The 15,053-nt window shown below is 36.4% G+C and overlaps 1 protein-coding gene across 1 annotated transcript; it reads left to right on the forward strand.

Annotated features, from left to right (window-relative positions):
* Nucleotides 1–1,676: 1,676 nt before the first annotated feature.
* LOC6638294 (BMP-binding endothelial regulator protein) lies at nucleotides 1,677–14,804 on the forward strand. Its single transcript, XM_023176605.2, has 6 exons — nucleotides 1,677–1,978; nucleotides 5,119–5,201; nucleotides 11,134–11,230; nucleotides 11,291–11,473; nucleotides 12,081–12,293; nucleotides 12,366–14,804. Exons 1-6 carry the CDS (start codon nucleotides 1,729–1,731, stop codon nucleotides 13,835–13,837), a joined length of 2,298 nt encoding a protein of 765 aa, XP_023032373.1. The 5' UTR covers nucleotides 1,677–1,728; the 3' UTR covers nucleotides 13,838–14,804.
* The last annotated feature ends 249 nt before the right edge of the window (nucleotides 14,805–15,053 follow it).

Here is a 15,053-nt window from a genome sequence, read left to right on the forward strand (position 1 = left end):
TTTAAAGAAAATGTAGAAAAGTTCCGATTCTTGTTCATCAATCTCATTCTGCAGTGTAATCTTGTTTAATTTTCCGTAATTATCTGTAAAACAGACAATAAATTTAATTTTCAACATTTCCTGTTTTCATTATGTTGAAATTGTTCTTTGTTTTCCCCCTTCCCCCACTTTTTTTTTGAGTTTTCTGAAAGAGTTTTCTGGGTTTTCTCTTCTGCCTTGGCATGCTATAAATATCAAAAGATTTTTCATTGTCCTTGTATCAGTGTGTGCCTCATACACTCGGAATTCATTGACAAATTGCAACTAATCAACAATAAACTACAAACGATTCAACTTCATGTGGCATATGACACCTTTCTCCTCTCCTCCCCTCCCCAACCCCCTGCCACTTGTCCACATATATGAAGCTGCCATGCATTTTGTTAGTGCTTTTGGTTGCTTATCATCTGAGTGCAGAAATCATTAATAAGTAAATATATATTTGTATATAATTTAATGTATAATATTCAAAGTATTCTCTCTGTTTCTCTCTCTCTCTCTGTGTTGAGCTGATAACGTGCAGTTTTTGTGACAATCTTTTGTTGTTGTTGCTGTTGTTGTTGTATTGACTCTCGGTTATAACATTGTTAGGTCAAGCACCGCACAATTTGGTGTTACAATCTGAGATTCAGTCAGTAAAAACTCAAAAAAAATAATGCAGCTCTTATTAGGGTGTGTCCAGGTGGCAATCGTCAGCAGGTACATTTCCAGTTGTATCTAGATACAAGGTGAGACATCTTATAATGCGTATCCGCATTGCTCTTTTCTCTAGCCGGCAAATCTTGGCGCCACTTTGAAGGTAGAAATCAATAAACGAAAACACAGACAACAACAACAACGCTAGAAAACAAATCAAAAGAGAGAAGTAGAAAAAAAATATATAAAAAAAAAAATCAAACAAGAAAACATTGGCAAATTTTTATTTTTGATTTCTTTGGCAAATAATAAAAAATTATGCTGAACTACAGACTAACAGACAAAATCCAAAAAGGCACACAAAAAAAAATAAAATTAATTATAAGTCAAACAAGCATTACAATAATATTTCTCTTTTGCCTGGCGCCAGTCGACAAAAAATCATTAACATTTTTATGACCCAACACAGAACAAAGAGCACCTTGTTGTTACCTGTACACACACACACACACAGACTCCTCATCTCATCTGTGTGACGAAGACCTTTCAGATAAATTCGCAAGAATTTTGGGTAAAAGTCATAAAACTTCAACCGTAACCGAAATGCGGATATTTTGATGTTGATCTAGGCAAGTGCAAAGATCAAAATCAAAAAAGAAAAAAAAAAGGAAAGAAAATACATTTCGATAAGAATCACTAAAATATACTCGGCCAGTTGCCATTAGGTCGGTTTGCACTTCACAAGTCATTTCAACTCATCACATTAGATATATCTATATATATATATATAAATATTCTCAGTGAAGACTTTCTTAATTTAAACAATAATGTGAAAACACCTGCAAAATATCTAAACAATTTCTATTTTGACTTTTTGCATCTATATTTATAACTAACCGGCTTGATCTCTTTTTTTTCCCAATTTTTTTCCAGCCATAATTCCAAGAGCAAGAGCAACAACAACAACAACAACAACAAACCGAGCTAAAAAAGAAAACAATCTAAAAGATATATAAATATATATACCTAGAAACATATTCAAGTGAAATATTGATGCAGATTTTCAAGGAACTGAAGCTACATCATCATCTCAATCAGCAAAAAAATCCACACAAAATTGTGAAAATGTGTTGCAAATCAAATGGCGGCGCCAAGTGGAAAAAATGCTCCTCCTACCCCATGGCCAAGGGCATACAAAGAGATCAGCAACAATCTCACAATATGATCACAATTCTAACACTAATCCTGCTGGTCATCATTCAAATGCAAGTGGTCAGTGCCGGCGTAGGCGATGGCCTTATGGGTAAGAGATAGTAGTTAAATTTACCTAACCAATTAAAGTCTTATATTAGACTTATGAATCATTAATTTACAAGTTTTAGTTCAATCAATTCCTTAGAACATTTCTGACTCATTCACTGTCACATGTTATGGTCAATGCATTTGACTTTCAATAGTTTTAGTTATATAGTTGTTTAATTACTTTCAAAAGTACTTCAAGTCGCTAGTCTAGATCTGCCTGTTGGGGCTGTTGGGGCCTGTTGTTAGGCGCACGCCTAAAGTCTAGCATCACATTCCACATACACACGTGCCGCGTCTCGCCTCTATTTCCATTCCCAATTCCCATTTGCCATTTGCCATTTGCCGTACCCCTCATAACATTCCCAATTCAGTTGTCCGCGTCTCCGTCTCCGTCTCTCGGATGCTGGCGCTTAATCTGTGATTGTGATTAATCAGTCGACACCGTCGAAGTCGTCGTCGTCGTCGTTTGCCGTCTGTTCCGTTCCCCTGCCATTTGCCAAACCAATCCGGGAACGGCTACTGACTCTGAACATATTCAATCTCTTCTTGTCTGTTGTTTTTTTTTTTATTTTGTCGATAGATTTATTTTGCTTGTTTTTTGCTAAACACATTGATTGGGTTTTTACGACCAAGACGACGATTGTGTTAAATAAAAATAACGCATAAATTAGATATATTGCAATTTCGATATCGGGTTACTTGAACCAAAGTTCATTAAAACTCAAAACAACAGACCAAAAAAATAAAAAAAAATAAAAAAGAGTGGAGTAAAAAAAGAGAAAGGTATATAGAAAGTCAAAAATCAAAAATGAATTTTCACTTGATTTGTTTATGAATGACCCACAATATGTTGGTGGCGGTGGCTAGTGGTGGTGGCAGCTTCTACAAACAAAAGGAGCTCGAAAATTATTGGTCACAGCAGGATACTTTCGCATAACAGGAAAGGCCACAGGGTTACCATCATTATCATCATCATCTTCAAAGGTTTCCTCTTCTACCACAAATATATAGACGAATATAGACAGAACAAACAAGCAACCAAATTATACAAATTGAATGAAAACGAAAAACAGAAAAAAAAACACTGGCAGTAGGAATAAGATCATGGTGAATGAGAAGAGAAGACTCATGATAATGTCGAATCGTAACTGAGCCCCCAAAGCCGCCCACTGGGACCTGTGGAGTCAGATACGGCAGCAATGGCAATCCCAAAGAAGGTAGCATTCATCTCTGCAATCACCATACACTGAGAGAAATCCAACATAACTATATCAATCAATTTATTTTGTTTGCTGAACTAGATTATTCAGTCAGGGACAATCTGACTAGCTGCAAATCAACTTTCTTAATTGACTTAACTTAATTGAGTTAAAAATGGAAAAGATATATAAAAAGTATGAAACATATAGCAAGTTTTTGAAAATAGGCTGATCATTATAATAATAATCTTATATTTACTTATATTTGTTATTATCGCGTTTAGCATAGGATAAGATTTCTTGGCATATGTATGTCTAAGAAGTTATCGATCTGATTCGGCTCACTATCTGTACATAAAACTTATCGATCATACTCTTTTCATATTAAATTTATATTAATCTAATGCAGCTAAATTTACATATTGTATGTACATATATATGGAAGACCAATATCCTCTTAATCATTTCAGTATTATGAGATATTATTTGATATTAGAAGATATTATTTGGCTCAGTTTTAATAACTTATCGATCTTATTTAACTCGGTATATAAAGCAAGTCATATATAAAGTTTATAAATCTAACTAAAAGAGCGATAATCTCTTTTGAACGTTTGAATATTTTGAATATTTGAACGTTATTTATACTAATCTGCTTAGTCAGTGGAAGGTATCAATCTTACTTATGTCAGTATTTAGAACCTATCGATCTATTTATATGACGTATGTAGATCTAACTTTGCTTGGTGTCTTTAAATTATTATTATCCCTTAATTGGATTATTAATTATATCTAGCAAACATAAAACAAATCGATCTAATTTAGCCGAGTATAAAGAACTTATCGATCGTATTTAGCCTGGTATGAATTGCTTATGGAACTTACTCAGTAGAGAAAATTTATCCATCTTATTCTTACATATAGAACTGAATTGTCTTTCATCATAGTTGTATTTGGGACCTAAGATCCTTATATGGCTTAGTTTTGACTATCTTATCACTACTATATTATTAAAAAAATTATCGAAGTCATGCAGTTCAAAAAATATTGATCTTATTAAGCACCTTTTATTCTCTCAGTGCACATTTGGGGAGGAGAATGGGCATAATTCTTTTGAGCTTGTATTTGTAGCGCCGGCGTCTCCTCCATTTATCAACTGGCACACAGATCCATTCGTTTCTCAGTGTGGAGTGTGTGTGTGTGCTTGTGTGCGTTTATCAGCACATTGCAGGTGGTCCTACAAAAGAAAGAACAAAACAAAAAAAAAAAAAAGAATCCAAAGAAGAGAAGACTTTGACTGCGAGTCAGCCCGGGGTCGATTGCTGTCGACAATGTTTCCGTTTGCCTTCTGACTTCAGTTTGGCTCTGGCTTTGCTTTGCTTTTGCTTTGTTGTTCTGGAAACATGTTTAACATGCGGTGCTTGGCTACTTTTTTTTTCTTAGCGCCAGAGAAGGTGGAGGCGGTGGCCAAGAAGGAGGAGGAGGAGTAGGAGAAGGAGGTGGAACGTGCAGCAGACCCCAGGTAAAGGTAAAAACCAAACAATGCGATACCATCCCGATAATATGCGGGCAAAAGGGAAACACAGAGGGGACCTACACACACACACACGCTCACACACACACATGCGGCGATTTGCTCTAATCTTTGTTGGGGTTTTGGGTCACGTGCTTTTGGGTTATTCTTTTTTTTTTGGATAACATCTCTGTCTCTTCAGTCAGTGGGCAATTTCCGGCAATTGTTGTTGATATTGTTGTTGTTAGTTTTGGTTTTTCTGTAAATGAAATATTTTGTATGTTTTGTCCGCAAAAGGAAATGTGCGTTAATCGTCAGAGATTTCCAAGAAGAATTTATGGCCTAGTCATTAGATAAGTTTATTTAATTAACCATTTCTTCATATCTTAACTCATGCACTTCCACTTCTTGCTGCTATCTTATTTACAGGTCACATTGAATCCTGTTCGAATGAAGGCGAAGAAATTCAACTTGCTATAAAGAACTCCAAATGCTTCAAATGCAGCTGTCAGGTAAGTCCAAAACATTTAAAGGCTCCAAAAATCCTAGCCAAAAAAATTACATAACAGAAAAGGCAGAAAAGGGAGTCAGAATATAAAGTGAAATAAAATAATATAAATCTCCTAAACTTGTTCTCTCCGCATGATGCCCCAGCTAGACAGCCGGAAATGTATGACCGAGAATCCTTGCCAAAAAAAAAAAGCAGTAGAAAAAAAAGTGTACAGCGAAAGGTTATTTGAGGGGAAAACCCTCGTAGCGTAAGATCTTTGGCTTTGTGCAAAAATGTTTGTTTGTTTGTTGTTTCTTGTTTCTTGTTTGCCTTCTGCATTTGTTTGGCCTCTCTCCCGCATTTGCGTTGATTTTTTGTTTCTTTTTTTTTTTATGATCCAAGGTCGTCAAACGGGTTTCTTTTTTTTTTTTTTTGGGATGCCGCTAACCACACATGGCAAATCGTTTGACAAACACTTGGCGCCCCTAAGAGCAGCAGCAGCAGCTGCGGCAGCGTTGCCAGACTTCCCGACTTGGGACTCTTGTGAGCCCGGCTTGTTGCTAATTTAACGCTAAGCGCTGCTAAATGTTGTTGACGCCAAACTCTGACGCCGCCGCTGCTCCAATTTAACCGCCAAGCTTTCACGACGTTTTTTTTTTTTTTTTTGCCAAAGCTGGCGCCGTGGCTATGCGATGGATCGATCGATCGAACGTTCGATTCGATTGATCGCCTCCAGCTATATACAATTTCATTGTCGTCGTCGTCGTCTCCGTCGTCGTCGTCAAGTGGGCGTAACCAAAAATGATGATGAAAAAAAAAACAAAACACAATGCTGGCGCCACCTTATTTTTAAAGGCGCCATGACTAGCCCCCCATATAGCTATTGTCTCTTTCTACACAGATCCGAGTTAGCTGCATCTCTTTTCCACCCACCTCATTGGCTGCGTCGGCGCACAAGTTCATCCTAACTTAATATCAACTCTTAAATATACATTTAAAGCTCTCTCTCTCTCACTAGCTCATTCTCTTAAAGCTTAGCAAAAGCCGCGAAAATAACATTTTGCAAATATTTCTCAATGAAATTGTGATTCCTTTAATCAACATTTCTTAGTCTTTCTCTCTCCCTCTCTTTTTCTCTGTCAACGCATAAACCTTACACTTTATGAGAACAACAACAATTTTATTACTGACGTTTATTATCTAAAATATTATAATATTTATAATAAGAGAGAGAGACAGTCTCTATGCCACAGACCAAGGACAATCAAACAAATTGTTACCCCAACTCATCGTGTTTCACCCCTGTAAGGGTGAGGGCGGGGGCAACTACTTTGGGGAGGACCAGTGGGGTTTGTCAACAAATTTTTTGGTTTCTTTTTTTTTTTTTTGTTTTTTGGTTTTATGTGAAAATTATGCTGAGAATGCGCATTGCTCTTAATGGTTTATGATTTAAGCGATTTTTGTTCGCCGCTTGCGTTCGCATTCTTTAGCTAGATGATTTTATGTTCCATTTGAGAATTAAATGGAATTTATGGATAGATTTTTGCAAATTAAATTTTTCGTTTCATCTACCAATGAATGGGTAAACAACATGAGAAATGAATGACAGAGAGTGAGTACCACAGAAAGAGATTTACTTGGGGACTATGTATAGATAAAGGGAATCATTTGATACTCTAGGCCAGGAAGCAACAAAAGTTTATTGGTTAAAACAAAATATAATTCTTCGGTAGAACAAATATTTTAAATTATTAAATTACTAGTTCATTAAATCACACATAAAAATATAGACATTTTTAAATAAGGAAAAGTCACTTCAAAAATTATTTCGATTTAAAAAGTAGTGCATTTTTACAAGATTTGACCTCGAGCCGGCTCAGATACAAGCCAACCATTGTATTTAAATAATATTTTTTGTAATATACCTTGTAATATTCTTTGGTAGTTTTATAAATAGTTCGTAATTGTCGATCAATTAAATTTTGTTATTGTTTTGCTATTCATTTCTTGCAAGCTTCCTGCTTTATTTTGCATTCAAAAAGGGCAAATGCATTTTTGGGAAAGAAGGATAAAAGAAAAGGGTCATATAGGGCTGCTTAACTTGATTTTCTATGAATGTAACATAAAACTCTAAATTAAAAATTGAAAACTAAAAAAGTCTCTAACATTTACGAGACTTTTACTATCTTGAAACAATGAATTAAACTTGACAAATGATTTATGAAATATAAATATATACAGTCGAAATTGCCCATAATAAGAACGCAGAACTTGGGAATAATTCTATACTTTGAAGCTTTATAATATATTTAACAATTATGTAACTTCTTAATAAACTTTGGGAGTTATTTTTGGTCTAGAACTTTATTTTCTATATATGAAATTTTCAAAATTGCTGACTTTGTTTTATTAGGATAGGAAACTGGAAGTTATTCCAAACTACTTTTCAAAACCTTTCTTTGTTATTTCGGTTGTTGGTACTAATTATTGGTAATTATTATTATAAATCCCTTTAATAAATTTTTCAGTACCGTTTCCAATATTAATCATATTAAGCTAAGATACATTTTGTATACGAAAAACTAAATTCCATAAAAGCTCACTTTAAGGAACAAGTTATCATATTTCCTTATCAAACTTCCTTAAAGTAAACTTTTTTTGTTTGTTTGTTTTAAAAACTTTTACTCTAGTTAAACCAAATACCATATTAATAGAAATTGCATAGGAAATTACACAAAACCTAACTTAATAGAAGTTTGACAATAGTTTTTATCAAATTAGTTGTAAAAACTTTCAGTCAACTGCATATGATAGAAATATCCAATGAAAGTTATTGCTTTGTCTAATGTTTGAAGTTTTTTTCGAATTTCTTTAAAATTATTATAATCTATTTTCTATTATTAATTTTCAGGACAAACCTTCAAGATTTGAACTCTAAAACCTAAAATATATACATTTGATATAAATACCTCTTCATGATTGAGCACCTAATGATTAAAATTTAAAAAAAATGCAAGTCTTAAAATATTTGTTGATTTCTCATATCGTAAGCCCCGTTATTTCCCAATCTTGATTAATGTCATTAATGGTCTTATTAAAATTGGTAGTTAGTTAAATTTTCATATTTAAATGCAAAGACCCTTTTTTGAGTTTGTTGGCTTTGAGTTGTCTTACCGCATTCCAAATACAATTCCAAAAACTCCTCAACCGAAACCCACAATATAAGTGACAACAACAACAACAGCAGCAACGAAAGGCAAAAACCCAAGACACTCGGTCAACTTGCCATATATATGTACCTACATATATTCACATTGGCTCTAGTCTCCATCATATACAACAACTTGGCCAAGTTTGCTTAGCCAAACGTTTAAATTTTTCTCTGATTTTTAGACGCAGACAAAGATGATGATAATAGAGGGAGGGGATTCGGGTATCGGAGGGGCAAGAGGAACGAAGAGCCCGAGAGACGGTGTTAAAACTGATCATGTTTTGTCAAACGCAAGGTCGTTGGAGGCCGTTTGCAAATGTGGTTCTGCCACTGAGAGACGGCGACTTGACTTGATGGAGAGTTGTTGTTGCTAGTTGTTGTTGTTGTTGCTGATGTCTTTAGCTGCCGCTGGAATACAGCAGCAGCAGCAACAACACCAACAACAGAAACTATACAACTTTACTTAACAGCTTCTTTGCCATCGTGGCGCCTTTTGGTGTTGTTTTTATTTTTATTTTTTTTCTTTATATACCCAGTAACTGTAGAATTCAAGAATTAACGCTTGATTAAAAAGAGTTTAAAGTTACCCTGGAAAAAAAGTTGTCTCTCTAGAATTGCTTATAAGAAAGCGTTTTAATATTTTAGTTAAAGTTAGAATTCAACTTAATTTATTTTCTGTACTTTTTGATCTTTAGAACTGTTTGGATCAAGATTATGTTCCGATTTTGAGAACTGTTTTTGCCCTTCAAATCGTGCACTTCCTTTGGGTACTTCTCTGCCTTGAAAATCGATTTTATAGTTGGCTAGAAAACTTCTTTGACCTTTAGAACTTTTTATTAATTTTGTACCATTTTGACCAGTCTAAACATTACCGTTTCTGCGGTTCTGTTAGCCGGCTAAGAAAATGTATATATGATCTGAAATCGTATATGAAACATGTTTTTAATCTCAACCTTTCCTTTAAGCAAGAAAGCTTAATAGTTTTCAAAAAATCCTATAAGATCTATAAGTATTCACATTCGTTAGTTCCAAAATTTTATTTTTCCTCTAGTTTAGGCTGTTTTCCAGTGCTTCAAAATGATTGCCAAACGGTTTTACCTTCCTGAGTATACCCATTAAATAAACATTTTTGGAATTAGAACTTCTATAGTCCAATTCTTCGACCCTGTCTATATAGAATATTCTTAGAGGAAGTGTGTCCCATTGATTTAAGCAATTTTCCACAATATAAGCATAATGAATGTCCGGTTACACACCCCCAACTTGCCACAGGGTATCCACAAAGTCAGTGCCCCGAACATAACATACAGAATTCTTGTCGTCTTTTTTTCTATTTTCCTCTTCTTCACTAGTTTTTTTTTTTTTAACTTTCATGTTGTCTCTTGTGAAGTGAACATTTTTCTATACCGGTTCCAGATTAGAAAGAAAGAATTTCAAAAGGCATAAACAGCTAAGAAGAAAAAAAAATGCGTAAGAAGATATTGTTGTTGTTGTTGTTGTTGTTGTGAGTTGGTTAAAAGATTTTTTCGATTTCGAGAGCATTTGAACTTTGTTCGAAGTTTTACTTAATTTTTTTTTTTTTGATTTCATATATATTTTTCGTACAGTCAACTGTCAACTCGATTTGGTAGAGAGCTTTAAAGTGGTTTTCAATCTCTGTCAAGGTGGTGGGAAGTGAGATTTTTTTTTTGGGGGGGAGGGGGTTGGGTGGGGAGACTGGGAGATAGAACGAATGCCAGAGTCAGAGCTTGGAGTTAAACTAAAGTGCTATTAAAATTCCAACTAACAACTGCCATTAAACTAATACGATGATAAAAATCTCTCTATATAGTGTCTGAGAGACTCTCAGATGTGAGACTGACTGACTGACTGAATGGGTCGACACATTTTCATAACAATTGTAAATTTTGCACGTTGCTCTATTGCGGCTCGACGCCAAACCAAATTGAGATCCAATCTGGTTTGGTTGCACTAAATTATACACACACACACACACACTCATACACACACACACCACACAGTCAACCACAATTGTTTCGAGCAAAAAGTGCATACAAATTAGTGAAATATTTTGCCTGTTTTTGGTCGGCATCTAATCTAGATTTATAGATACATTTACAATTAGCAAACGTTGGCTTACAGTTTGCCTGCATTTGAGGCTTTGCATTGCATTGCATAGGGGTTAAAGTTACATAATCCATAATGGTGCTAAAGTTGCTAGTGTTGCCACAATTTGACTTATGATCAACATCAATTCTAATGCGCCGCCACCGCCGCCTGCAGCTGTCAACATGTCGTTAACAAGAAAAGCAAAAAAAAAAAACTGTAGCACAGGGTAAAATCGAGGTTTTTTTTAGATGAAATTGGGCAATCTATTCTCCTAGGCGCCCACGTGCCTTGTTTTTATGGAGATTGTTAATCAAAAGGAATGAAAATCATTCAGTTACAGTTGATTGGGTGGCTCATTGGGTGGGCACACCCAATGATTACAGCTCACTGTATTGAACAATTGCTACTGCAAGGTCAAAGTTAAACTCCAGTTGATTGTAAAAAATAAGAAAAAAAACAAAACAGGTGCACACAAATCATATGCTTAGCTCGGTGACAGCGTAAATTGTAGTGTAGCCAGCGTAACTCACAGCAATCATGAGGCTAGAGTTTAAGTCTAATTTATGCAATGCATTCGGACTAATGAAAATTGTCATTTGTTTTCGTCCCCTCTACTCCTTCTCTCCCCTTTTAGAATGGCCTTGTGAACTGCTACAGTAGTTGCCCCTCGACAGATGATTGCTTTCTGCTGGACTCCAAGTCGGGAGACACCTGTTGCCGCCGTTGTAAAGGTAAGTTAAAGGCATCCTCTCCCCCCACTTTGTAACTAAAGTGAATTCTCAATCTTTAAGGTTGCACATTTCGTGGTGTACCCTATGAAAGTGGTGCAGAATGGACTGATCCAGAGGATCCTTGCAAGACATATAAATGCATTGCCAGTGTTGTTACTGAGACAATACAAAAATGTTATTCCCAGTGCGATGACAATCAAATGATGCCACCACGCCCTGGAGAATGCTGTCCGACATGTCAGAGTAAGTTCAGTGTGTATATGTGTGTGTTTGTATGTGTGTGGACTAATATGTAGTCCAACTGGTAGCTAAAACATCATCAGTCACTCACTAAAATTAGCCAGCTAATGCCTCATAATCGTCAGACAAAAGAAAAATATTTGTTCAATAAAACTTTTGAATTTAAATCAAGTTTATATGATGAGCAAGTTTTTACCCTATCCAATAAAAAAAAAAAAAAGAAAAAAACAAAACCGAAGGGTATCTCCTTGTGCGTTTCGGTTTCTTTTTTTTTTTGGTTTTCTCTTGTTGTTTTTTCGATTTGCTTTTTTATGGGCTTTAAATGTATCTATTAAGTCCAACAATGTCGCATTGCTTCGCCCCATGGATGAACATGAAATTTTCGCTGTTCGGTTGGCCCGCTTTGGAAACCCGTTTCGGAACGGATTGCTCTCTGATCATCACCCCAAGAAGCAGCAAACATTGCCTTGTGGAAAATTTTCTTGGCTGCCATCCAAATAACAGCGAAAAAAAACTAATAGAAACCATATTCATACTATATAAAAACTAAAGTCTAATGGGATTTACTTAATGATTGGTTTGTGTGTGTGTGTGTTTGTGTATTTTGCAGGTTGCAAGATCAATGGCCAGACTGTTGCCGAGGGTCAAGAGGTTGTCGCCTCGATCGATGATCGCTGTTTGGTCTGTCAGTGCAATGAGAATAAACTAAGTTGTGCCAAGAAAACTTGCCCCATATTGCAGTGCCCCAAAACGAAACAGAAACAACATCCAAATGAATGTTGTCCTCGTTGCACAGAACAGCGGGAATTTGTTCCCGTCATAGGTAAGTCAAAAGACACAATCTCATATGCATATGTAGTTCACATTTTTGATGAACCATTTCATTACAATTTAGGCAAATGCATCTTCAATAAGGATGTTTACTATGATAAGACACAATTCACACCGGATCGTTGCACGAATTGCACATGCCTCAATGGCACATCCATTTGCCAGCGTGCCACTTGCCCCATTTTGGAGTGTTCACCCGAATTCCAAGAGGACGACGGCTGCTGTCCAAGGTGTGTGGTGGCCGAGGTGAGGAGCGAGTGCACCCATCAGGGCATTACCTATGCCAATAATGAGACCTGGAACATGGGTCCCTGTCGCAGTTGTCGCTGCAACGGCGGCACCATACGCTGCTCCGAGATGCGTTGTCCACAGGTGAAGTGCCGAGGGAATGAAGAGCTCAAAGTGCCACCGGGTGAGTGCTGTCCCAAGTGTTTAGAGACCGCTGGCACTTGCACAGTCTTCGGTGATCCCCACTTCAAGACGTTCGACGGCAAATTCTTTAGTTTTCAAGGCAGTTGCAAGTACTTGCTGGCCGCCGATTGCCTAACCCATAACTTCTCCATACGTCTGACCAATGATGGGCGTGGCACAAAACGTTCCAGCTGGCCGAAGACTGTTACTCTGAAGTTGGGCAACTTACGCATCAATCTGGGTCAAAAACTGAGGGTCAAGGTGAATGGAACTCGAGTGCTGTTGCCCTATGTAAACGATGCGGTGACCATTGAACGTTTGCCCGAAGGTGGCATAATGTTGCGCTCCAAACTGGGCCTGGCCATCGAATGGGATGGCAGTAATAACTTCCTGCAGATCTCGGTGCCGGCTCATTATAAGCATCGTTTGTGTGGCCTTTGCGGGAACTACAATGGCAGCGTGCGGGACGATTTAACAGGACGCGATGGACGACAGCATGGGGACAATGAGGTCTGGCACTTTGCCAACTCCTGGAAGGTGGGCGGACTCAAGTCTTGTTCGCGTCCAAGGGAGCATCGTAATGTGGCAGCCACGCCCACGTGCAATAAGCGAAAATCGAGTTTCTATTGCCGCCCGCTGCGTCAATCGTCAGTATTTGGTAAATGTGATAATAGAGTAAGTCCTGACAATTATATAGAATCCTGTCGCATGGATGTTTGCGAGTGTCCATCGGGTAATTGCCATTGCGATAGTTTTGCCGCCTATGCCCATGAATGTCGACGTTTGGGTATAAAGTTGCCAGATTGGCGTACGGATACCAATTGTCCTGCTGCTGGCGGTTGGCGAAGAAATGTGACTATAGCTCAATTTAAGGGTAATCATCTCTATGGTGATCCTGATTTTGGTGGCTCAAAGGCACGTCGACGCAAACAGCAGCAACAACAACAGCAGCAACATCAACAGCAGCAACAACAGCAGCTGCATCGACGGCAGCAACATCTACACAACAACAACAACAATCATCAACAGAACCAACTGCTGGACAATGAGTTCATTAAGAAGCATGTGCCACATAGCCTGCTGCAGCCGCGTGCGCCGGATCGCACGCCGCCACCGCTCCATTAGAGACTAGACGATAATTTAGTTAAAATTCCTCCCATGCCAATGTCCCCCAATGACCCCCTTTAAATTCCCCCCGCCTTTGCCCCCATGACACAGCACCAGTATTACGTTAAGCATTATTAAAATTTCCCTGCCCCATCCACCTCCCAACCCCCCGCCTTCCATCTTCCACTCTGGTGTGCCCTCTCCTCCTTGTCCTACTCTCGGCTAGAATTGCATCTCATATATATTATTCACATTCACATACGAACGAAAAGTTCGCCATTTACTTAAGTTTAAGTTTTATTTATTTTAGCTTATAGTTCATCGGGAATTTCTACTTAAGTTGTAACTATAAAAAAAAATATTATTAACTATATATTTTAAATTTATATCGTTTTTTAGTTAATTATGCTACACCCTAAACTTAATGCTATAACTACTACAACTACTACAAATATATATACAAATACATATATAAACATAAAAAGAAAATCTACTATTATATGAGAGAATTGCACAAAACAGTATTCTTTGCTTAGTTAAACAAACAAACAAACAAAAAAAACTCAAAAATCCAACACACACTAATCAAAAGGAACAAATCTCTAAAAACAAAACAAAAAACTCCTTCCTTCCTGCTCTTTCTACTAAACGCTGGAAATTCAATCTCGAAGAAAAACTCACTCAATAGTTAGGAAAATTCTATGGAAAATCCATGGCCGTATTGCTTTTTACTCTATATACTTATGTACTTCCACCTACTTAACTTAACTACTTAAATCTATAGAAAACAAAAAACAAACAAAAACTGTGTTAATAATATATATATATATATGTATCTACACAATTTATGTAGAGATTCACTACCAGTTCCATTTGCCATTTACAAATTAATCGAAAATTGAAAGGAAATTAAATTAAATTAAGTAAACTATCTACTACCATATATGTACTATCTACTGGATCTGTAAATGTTATAAAACAAATTTAACAAAAACGAAACAAAAAAATAAATAAATAAATCAAAAAAACATGAAACAAAATTAAGAAAAACAATTTAAAGAAATTTAAAAAAAAAAAACAAAAAATGAAAATGCAAAAATTCAAATAAAAAATAATATGAAAAAAAACAAATTTCAAATAACTTTTTTATTGTAAAAAGAGGCGAAAAGTTAAAGGAAATTCAACAAAAATTTGGAAAACAAATATAAAACGTACCTAAAACTTGGCATGTTAT

This window comes from Drosophila willistoni (genome assembly GCF_018902025.1).
Source record: "Drosophila willistoni isolate 14030-0811.24 chromosome 2L unlocalized genomic scaffold, UCI_dwil_1.1 Seg139, whole genome shotgun sequence".
Classification (NCBI taxonomy): Eukaryota; Metazoa; Arthropoda; class Insecta; order Diptera; family Drosophilidae; genus Drosophila; species Drosophila willistoni.